The sequence below is a fragment of the Dicentrarchus labrax genome, unplaced genomic scaffold, assembly GCF_905237075.1.
Source record: "Dicentrarchus labrax unplaced genomic scaffold, dlabrax2021, whole genome shotgun sequence".
Taxonomy (NCBI): Eukaryota; Metazoa; Chordata; class Actinopteri; family Moronidae; genus Dicentrarchus; species Dicentrarchus labrax.
Window position 1 is genome coordinate 23,668,017 of NW_026136706.1, and position 10,260 is coordinate 23,678,276.

At 41.1% G+C, this 10,260-nt stretch overlaps 1 protein-coding gene across 1 annotated transcript in view; it reads right to left on the reverse strand.

Moving 5' to 3' along the window:
* The window catches only part of LOC127365847 (rho GTPase-activating protein 20), a 34,240-nt gene extending 24,479 nt beyond the window's left edge, over positions 1-9,761 (reverse strand). Inside the window, exons 1-2 of the mRNA XM_051404386.1 lie at positions 9,404-9,761; positions 5,928-6,013 (exon numbers count right to left, since the gene is read on the reverse strand). Coding sequence (XP_051260346.1) covers positions 5,928-6,013; positions 9,404-9,496 — 179 coding nt within the window. The 5' untranslated portion in view covers positions 9,497-9,761. The remainder of the gene's footprint in view (positions 1-5,927; positions 6,014-9,403) is intronic.
* Positions 9,762-10,260: the final 499 nt, after the last annotated feature.

A 10,260-nucleotide genomic window follows, 5' to 3' on the forward strand; every position in this document is an offset into this window, starting at 1 on the left:
GTAGGATTGACAGTTGAGCCAGTTGCCCTTTGAATCTGATGGATGAGCAGCTAATGGCTCCATTGTACATCATGTGATGTTGATAAATTGAGTGCTCAGCCTGTCCGCGCATACATGGCCACCTTTGTTGAGGCACGGCACTGTGGGGAGAACTGTTGACTTTTTGGAACACAATAAGGGGGCTTGTGTACAATGAACCACACAACACAGCATACTAATGTCCCAGCATGAATAATCAAGCAGCACCAGGCATTATTTGTGTATCAAGGTTGATACATCTTATAAGCATATATCACAAAGTAGGGCTTTGACAAGTCTATTTGATTAATAAAGCCTAAAATCACAAATTTCTCTAACCTTAGTCAGCTTAATAAGGAGTTTAATTACAATATGGACAAAAATAATTACAATATAATACCAAAAACTACTGGCTAAGACAGTTAGAAAATACAACTATGGATGTATAATCAAGGTCATAGTAGGTTTGGTTTCAGAAATGAAAGTGTCAGATTATCACCGACTGAGACACGATTGAAGTCATATTATTTTAATATATAATAGAAACTAGATTTGTTGGCAGTACTCCTGTTTTGTGCAGCAAACACACCTGATTCACAGAGTTTGTGCAGGCTGGGCTGGGAAAGAGAGTAAAGTCTTAGTCATGCACACATCCATGACAGACATGTACACACTCCCCGAGGACAACAGCTGGACAAACAGCTGCAACATTCTCTTTCTTCTTTACTTTTTTTTTGTTGCTGTCCATCATCCCACTTTTTCCCCTCTTAGCCCGCTTTTATCTCTCCTGCCATCAATCATTCAACTTTTCACTTTCACTGTCCCTCAGTTTCTGCTTTTTCTAAACATCCAGACCTTAATGCACCCAATAGCTTAACGTTACATCACCTCAGCTGTCAATTGGTCTACCCAGAGCCAGCAGACCGACTCCCTCAGGGCAGATGTGACACACACTTATATAACTCTGCCCATCTGCTCATCTGCTTTATTAATAACCCTGAGGAGGACTCTGTGTGTGTGTTTATGTGTATCATCTTTATTACTAGTTTGTCTGCAGCTCATTTGCCTCTGCTAGCATATCTGACTCCATTTTAAGCTTTTATGGCATCAATCCAAGACGAATCAAGAAGGAATGAGTGAGCAGAAGGCTGCTGGCGAGAGAAGAAACCTCCAGCTCGTTCCTTTGTTCCTCACACAAAATGTGAACTTTGACCGGGATGAAAAACCACAGTAGAAGAGGAAAGTCAGTGTGTGTGTGTGTGTGTGTGTGTGTGTGTGTGTGTGTGTGTGTGTGTGTGTGTGTGTGTGTGTAAAAGAGTGCATCCAGAGGAATTTGTGAAAAAGAAAGTCAGAGTGTGTGTGTGTTCCAGAGGGTGGCATCAGCAGTAGTTTGACCTCTTTTTCCCACATAATGGCTGTCCAGACAGGCAGCGATTGATGCTGTGTGTGTCAGTGTCTGCTAACATACAGATCGAAGAGGATGTCAGCTTGCACAAACACACACCAGTCTGTACCGTCTCCTACACCCACCATGGCAGTTTTTGTTCATGACTGCAACAAAACTGCAGTAAACGCGACAATAAAGACATTACAGTTCTGAATAACACTTATAACTAACCAAACATTTTTGTATTTATGTTTTCTTGGAAAAGAAACAATGAATCAACTGTGACCCACTCTTCATACATGGATAACAAAGTTAACCAGATTTTATTGCTGATGATTTGAAGTTGGTTGAGTTTTTGACAGGACAATTTATTGTGCTAAAACCTTTTTAAAAAGCACTCTTATTCATGTTTACTGAAAAGGTGCTTGCTTTTATTGGAAATGACTGGAGTTTGTGAGCTGGAAAACCACAACAACGTGCTAAAAAAAGGCGAGCAATACGCATATTACAAGCATAATTTGTGACTGAGAAAGCCACCACAGCACCACCTTCAAAAACTCCAAAAAAGAAGAAATGAAAAGAAGATGCCACGGTCCCACCCACACTGTGTGGTTGACAGGAGACCTGTGGAAGTGCAGAAACACTGAAGCGAGAAACATCAAACAGGCTACCAGACTGTCTGCTTCACATCTTCCTACCCCTCCCTGAACTGACCCTGGCTGCACCAGATCATTTCCATAGGCAAACTATAATGTCATCTCTGGCTGACACACAAAGCTCTCTATATAGCCAAAGGAAACACACACACACAGAGAGAGAGAGAGAGGGAGAGAATGAGGTCAGAATACCAAAACTCTTCCCTTTTTTTCAGTCAGTGAAAGAGAAGTGACCAGCCATGACATCCTTATTATTAAAATCAGGAAATGTCTTTTGCAATATGTGTGAGTGGGTGTGTGTTTTTGTATATGACATTTTGAGGAGCAATTATTCCCAAACAACCAGTAAAATCCCACAAAAATCATCCAAACTCAGAACATTTTCTGTCTTTTGCTAAGAACTTAATGCAGGTGAGGACTCAGGTTTCAGGTTGAGATTAGAATTGGGGTTAAGTAAACAGAGTAATAACCTGACGTCTATACAAACATGTGTCTGTCTACTCTGTCTGCTTGCAAGAAGAATGGACAGAGAGGTTGTTGTAGTGTGTGTATGCATTAAAATGTGAATGAAATGTATGTCTGTGCTCTGTATCTCTGTCTGCATGCATGTGTGTGTCGGGTGGTTTTTGGATTTGTGTGTGTGTGACTTTGTGGTGACACTGCGGCTTAAAGCGAGCGAGAGTGTGAGGTCAGGCAGGTCAGCCAATCATATGTTTTAATACTTTATGGTACAGCCACTTTCCTCCCTGCAGTATAGATTTCATTGCCTGAGGGGGAGGGGACTCCAGTCTGAACCCATAATGCCCTGTACTGTAAGCCTGGAGGCTGAAGGATGAGGTTATACTTCTGGATGAGGTGTGTGTGTTTGTGTGTGCATGTGTGTGGAGGTGGCTGAACTGAAGGCCAGAGAGCCTTTCAGTGGCTCATGGCCTGATGGGAAAGGCAGGACAGAGGGTGCAAAAGAAGGAGGCGTCTGAAAGATAAAGGAAAAGGTATAACCTGTGAAATATATGAAAAAGAGAAACCATCAGTTATGTGTTTATATGCATTTTTCAGGTGTCCAGCTAAAGTAGTCCAACATTAGAATGAAAAAGGCCATCAAATAAGAACTTAAAGAGACATACTGAGCTAGAAAGTATACATTTGAGAGTGGATCAAATGACAAATAATTATTTTATGGCTGTTGTGCAAAAGGCACAAGGAACATGAGTGACAGTGAGCTTCAACATATTTTTTATAAGGAAGTAATAGCTCATTTAAAAAAACAGTCTTGGTTACATTTTCATATATTTTCATACATTTACTCTTTATATAATACTTAACTGTACTTACATATTTAGTCATCAGAACTGTAATTGTTATGATAAATTGATCACCAACCTTGATAGGTAATGTTTAGTAACACAAACTAGAATAACCTACCATAGAAAAAAGCTACTACTACATAACTGAGGTTTCACAATAAACTACTGTGATCTATCTGAGTAAAAGCATCACGATAAAGATCTCCTCTCATGAGAATAGCTCTGACTTGCAGAGCAACTGGTTGACCTGGTGGATCCACATTGAAATTGTGACAGCCACAAAGCTACACTGGTTCTTTCACTTCGGCCATATTAAAGAGATTCAGACTAAAAATGACTGAAACCAAGAGTCCTCCCGACTGGGCGAGGAAACCAGAAAGCAGTTGTGTTTTTGGATTGTACTCAAAATTGTTTACTGCACTCAGTTATTATACATAACGTCAGTTACTTTCCTCCCTTTGTAATAACACCTGAGCCAGCGATTTACTTGGATAAAGAGCACAGTGGTGATGCAATAATGAATAAGCTGCTGCCAAGTATTTTTGGCAGAAGTGATGTATCCATTAAAAGTGTATTAAAGGGACTTTAGGGTGTTATAGTTTTTATATAACAGTTACCAAAACATGGAGATGGTCTGAAAGCTTTTGCAAATGAGTATAAATTCATAACAAAAAAAGAAAGATCAATAACTCAAGTAATCTTAAAAATACTTGATCAAAGAAGTTAACAATAATCACTAACATGACCTTTAACCTTTACCTACTGTGAGTCACCTGACCACTATAATTCCAGATCCCTCCCCCGGTGAGACCCCCTGCTCACACATATCCACATCCGGACATTAATGAACACCTCACGCACTCACTGACATGGAAGGTGTTGACCCTGGGTGACTCCCACTGGCCCCTGCACCTCCTGATGAGAGGCCAAAGGTTAAGGGTGACAGCTGAGAGTGTCACGCCCTGGCTCCATACCTCCTGACACAAACACACACACACACACACACACACACACACACACACACACACACACACACACACACACACACACACACATACACTAGTCAGAGTAAGCGACTTTCACTCAATAGTTTGCTCTGTTTAGCCCTCTCTCTCTGCCCACAAACTGAATATGTGGGTTGTCTTTCTCACTTTCTTCAGCACACACGCATACGCACGCACACGCACACACACACACACACACACACACACACACACACACACACACACACACTACCCCGGGAGCACTGACCCATTTAACAGTGTGGAGTGTTTCCCTCAGCACTGGTCTAAATGGTCCAGTCTGACACTTCAGTGTGCTGCAGCCTGGCCTGATCTCCCTCAGCAAACACTAAAAACTGCCACTAGCTCGCACACACATCATAAACATGCCAGACACATCAAGTTTCATCCCCAGGCTCACTGGAGAAATTATGATTGCACAAAAACTTATTTTTTAAAGCTTAATAGTGCTTTGAGGAGCATTTTCAGTCCATAAGTCCACAACATACATTCAACAGATCCTGATGCATTTCCTTTCATATCCTTTTCATTTTAACTGCAAGTTGTTTGTTTCTGTGTAACAAGTTGACTTTCTAATGTTCTGTGAAATTCCCACATTTTTTCTCTAAAATCCTAAGAAAGCAAAGATATGTGAGACAAAGTTTCTAGTAAAGAAATACCCTCCCCAAGGGGTTTGTAATGGCTTATTTCCGACCCTGTTAAAGGAAGAGGAAGGGATTTGTGCGATACAAGGGTGATGAAAAGCCTGATAGCTTTGGGAGAAGTAAGCATTTAAACCCCCTGTAAGCCATGAATGAGTCGGGGAGGCCAACCTCTTAGCTGTATAAAGTCAGTTAGAAACTTTTTTTAAATTTTATTTTGTAATCTGTATTTGTCCAGGGAGAGCGCACAACTCAGACCTGCCCAGAGGAAGCACAACCTTCCATTTCCGCTCACTTTCTTCATCCAAATTTATCTCTAATCTCTGTTATCACCCCCTTAAAGCCCTGGCTCCGTGTTTCTGGGGCTAAATGGCTGAGAGAATTCCATGAAAAACATCAATGCATGCATCAACCATCCATAAGAAGTCATCACTACAAAGTTTGCAATTGCAAAAGTTGGAATGTTCCCAATAAAGGCTTCTTTTAACAACCTATAATGTCTGCATTTTGAAAAATAAACACATTGTTAGTAAATGGATATTGGTTCAGTGGTAAATTGCTGCTATAAAGACAAAAAAAAAAAAGCCATTAGTCACAACTTGTGTGAGAGTGGGAGGTATACAATGTCCATAAAGAAAAAGGAAGAAACTGGCAGAAAAAGTCAACTTAAAGGTTTTAGCAAATGATACAACTACAAACTGCTGAGAAACCAGTAAAACTGGTACAGCAGCTCTCTTCCAGTGGTGCTCTCTGTAGCAGCCACATCTGTAACACCATCTATTGAGAGAACCCACAGGCCAACAGTGATGTTAGCAGCACCACAGCAGCTCTCTCTGTCTGTGTGTGTGTGTGTGTGTGTGTGTGTGTGTGTGGGTGTGTGTGTGTGTGTTTGCTCATACCTGGATGTGCTTCTCGATCTGGTAAGTGCTTTGCTGATGACCAGTGAGGGAGCTGACTGGCGTCTCTGGGCCAAGGTCTTCATCTTCTGCACAGACAGAGAGAGAGAGAAGAGGGGTTAATGCAAGCGGTGACTGAAGATGGTGGTTTGCACCTTTCTTTCTGGTTCGCATCTCGATGATGAGCAACATGTCATGTTGTCATGGAGGGAGAGACAAAATGGTTGCAAAGCTCACAGTCGCACTGCAGGAAATACAGGCAGACAGGGAAATAGTATAGACAAAACTCCAGTGTGTGTGTGTGTGTGTGTGTGTGTGTGTGTGTGTGTGTGTGTGTGTGTGTGTGTGTGTGTGTGTGTGTGTGTGTGAGAGAGAGAGAGAGAGAGAGAGAGAGAGAGAGAGAGAGAGAAAGCAAGAGATAGAAAGGAGAAGTGACAGCAGTAAAAAAGGAAAAAGAGGGAAAGAGGAAGTGAGCTATATAGTGAAAGATGGCGCCTAACTGAACAATAAGTGACAAAGGGAGACTGAAGTGAAGAAATATGTTGTCTAGCAGTTGCACCACGTTTATGATCCCTCATATATTCTCACTGTAACATGATAAATAGTAAGCCCCCTCACAGAAGTATGTCAGGCATCCCTGTGGCCACCGCAGCTATTTCAATTAAATCTAATTTATTTGCAACATACCAAGACCATGTGAGCCCTAAACGTGCTGCAGCCCCCCAAACATACACTACAGTCATTCAATCTGGAAGAGGTTTGAAAAAAAAGTCCAAAGTAGCAACAGAAATTAAATAAGACTTTGCTTCCTGAACTCATTTTGCAGCGACTTGTGAGTAACCTTCTTCTCCTCTGGAGCTGCCGAAGGAAGACTTTGACTCATGTTGGTCATAAAGGCGAAAGTTACAACAGCAACATGTAAAATTTAACAGGATGTGCATCATGCGACACTAGACTAGTGCTTGGAGAAAAGAAAGATGCATCTACTTTACATTTTTTCCAAACTTGCTGTTTTTAAAATGCATGACCTGAAATGAGCTGCTCTCCTGATTGAAAGAAAGGCCCAAAGTAAAAAAAAACAACACATTTGCTATGTTGCAACAATGCTATGATTTTTTATTCTGATTTGTCACATAAGTATAGAATTGCCTTGACATCTTTCATTACGTTTTGGCTCAGTTTAACTAGGTTTTATGGTTTGCGGGGAGTATTACGGTTGAGCTCAGGGTAAGGTTTTCATTAGTGTCATGCAAGAAACTGACCCAGTTGAGTCTGCAAAGTCAGCAATTTTCCATTCAAGTTCCATAAGTAATGCACTTTGTTTTTCAGGCACATTAGTACACATCTGCTGTAAAACCGGGCCCAAAAGTGACAGTAACAATTCTACGGTGACATGCCTGTTCCTCAGGAGTGAGCTGATTGACAGGGCGCGTGAAGCACTGACATGAAAACACTCCGCACCCTGATGTCTCAAATTATACTGACTGTCTGCAGAAGAGCAAACGGGAAGCATGGACTGTAGGTACTAAAAAAACAGTGTTATCAGATCATCTAGCTCTGCAGTATGAACACAATAAACTACAGTGTGCATGCATGTTAACCTGTCATGCACATTGCGCACAGCACAAGGTGAACACCCGGCATTCTGAACCAAACATTGCAAAACAAACAACAACTCTTTAGTGCAGGGAGGCATGCGGAAACTCTACATTTATACACTTTCCAAGTCAGGGATGATAAAGCAAAGCTCCAGTTTCTCTGCACTGTCTGACAGCTCATTTCTCACAACTTACTAAAGCTGAACACTGCAGCGCAAAACTTCCAAAACCAGGCCAAAGTGCAGCAACTGCTCATAAAAAAAGGGCTACAGGCTGCAACAACATTTGTACATTCATGAGGCAAAGATTCACTAACAACAAGCTGGGAAGTGGTGACATGCAAAAACATTACGAAAACACAAGTAACTGTATTCTGTTGCCAAAAGTTGATGTATTGGGTATAACACCATAACAGCACATGTAACTACTGGACTTGTTGTGCATTGATTTTGATGTTAATCTGTAACTGAGATATGGGTTAGTTGGATTATTTTGTCATTAGAACTCCATTACCAGGTCCATAAACTCTACTCAGCCTTCTTTTTACAGATAAGGAAATAAAGAGTATTTCAACATGGCACAAAAAGGCAGACTTTAGGGTATTATCAGAAAAGGTTTATCTGGGGCTATCACTGATGTTGTCTTTGTTGGTAATGTAGGAGGGCCAAATTTTCATTTCAAACCTTTGCCAGTAAACTGCAGCATTTAGGCAGATCTGAGCTCACACTCACCGCTCACAGCCTGCCAGCTGGAAGGTGCAGTTACACCTTTTAAACGCGCGCTGGATGGGGGCGCTGTTTACTACAACTTCACTGAGCAGCTGTTGGAGAATCACCTCCTCTATCTATGAGCGTTAAGGACCAAAACTGGGGTGAGAAAACTATATTATAGAACTGTAACAATACGGGTTGCATTTAAGGAAAGTCGGAGATTATGAATAAAATAATACAACAATAGGTTTTATATGTTTTTAGTGCTCCAAGTAATGAGGAGTTAGAGGCCAGCAGTGATAGATCCACAGTGGAGGAATCACTCCTCTGTGTTTGCGTGGTGACTCCTGTCCATGTCTGATTAACAAATTGTCACTATCAGCTCATTATTCTCTTCTGTTGTTTGGTTCCTTTTCGACTTCTCAGCTCAGACAGATACTGTTTTATACAAAAAACAACTGGAGACCAGTAAAATCTAGTAGTGAGATAGAGATTTCGGCGTTTTCTTTGGCTACAATGTTCTTTAGTTAAGTGAGGACTTGATAACATTATTTTAGAAAATAACAAAACGCAGACTAGGTCTACTTTTCTTTTCGTGAAATCCTTGAAAACTGCACTTCTCCACTTGCACAACGTTTGTGCGCCCTGAATCAAAATTAATCAGAGAAATCAAACGGAATCCTACAGAATAAAAGTCTGATATGTAAAAATAATAATAATGATAAAGTATATGTTTAAATAACTGTTATTTAAAATGAAACCATTGCAGGGTGGCACCGGAGCTCACACCACCATCAACTTCATCATTATCCAGTCCAAAACTGACCTCGAGTTGAAGCACGACAAACAACTGCGGATTTGGGAGATTATTAAGAAATAGAACTCAATTACCCAACATCACAAATGATAGAAAATAATCCAATCAAAGCAAAACAAACAAACAAACAAACAAAAAACACGAGATTACATATAGAAACATATTCATTATAATACATAAACTCAATCTTTTGAACAGACACACCATACAGGAATATTATTGGACTGTGGTAGCGTAAAGTAGCAGTTTCACAGCTACTAAAAGTGCAACTGAAATATGAATTGATCCCTAGTGAGCGTCCAAAGTTAACACTCCATCAGCACCAAAGGTCGTACAGAGAGGCGCCACTGGTACCTTTTTGTTGTCGGGAAGCGCCTTGCTCTCTCCCGTCAGAGAGTCGGACCTGTTCTGTCCCATGGTCCCCTGCTGCGGTGACATGGTTTCCATCAAGGCAGTATAGATCCACGGGGCCGAGCGCACACGCAGTATATCCCCATGATGATACGAGTGTAAGTCCAAAGTTTATCCGGCGGAGAGCAGGGTACGAGCCCGAGGAGAATCCATGATGGAGAGGAGTTGATCCGGAGGAAGAGGAGGTGAAACCTGTCTGTGCGCTGTGCTCCTCTCTCTCTTTCTCTCTCTCTCTCTCTGTGTATGTGTGGGTGGGTGTGTGTGTGTGTGTGTCTGAGCGCAGTTTGATCTGAGCGCTGCGGCTCCGCTCCGCCTCAACTCACTCTCATGCTGTAAAGTTAGCGGAGGCGCAATACAAGACTTCCGCCCGGGCTGTTCAAAATAAAACCGTGTTTGTAAAACGGGTTATTCCTTTACATTTGTTTTCCAGAGATGTTAATCAATGAAAATGATAGAACAATTACAAGAGAATCAGTTTTTTTCTGCTTGTGACTGTTATATGATGTATAATGTGTATGCACAGTGTATTGTTTGTTATATTCTATATCTTTTTTTTTATATTGCAACAGAAAGGGGCTTGCTTGGACATTTACATGTTATTATGTGTTCTTACATGGCTACTCCAGTTGATTTTTTTATTTCTGCCTGTTGACTCTATATACCTGACATGTACACAATCTTTACCTGTGAAATTTATGGTAATCTATTTACACATTTAGCTTCACTCTGTTTCATCTAAGACTTGGTGTATTGGATGTTGAATGATCTGTACACTCCAGTCACTTCAATTGTTTGCCTCT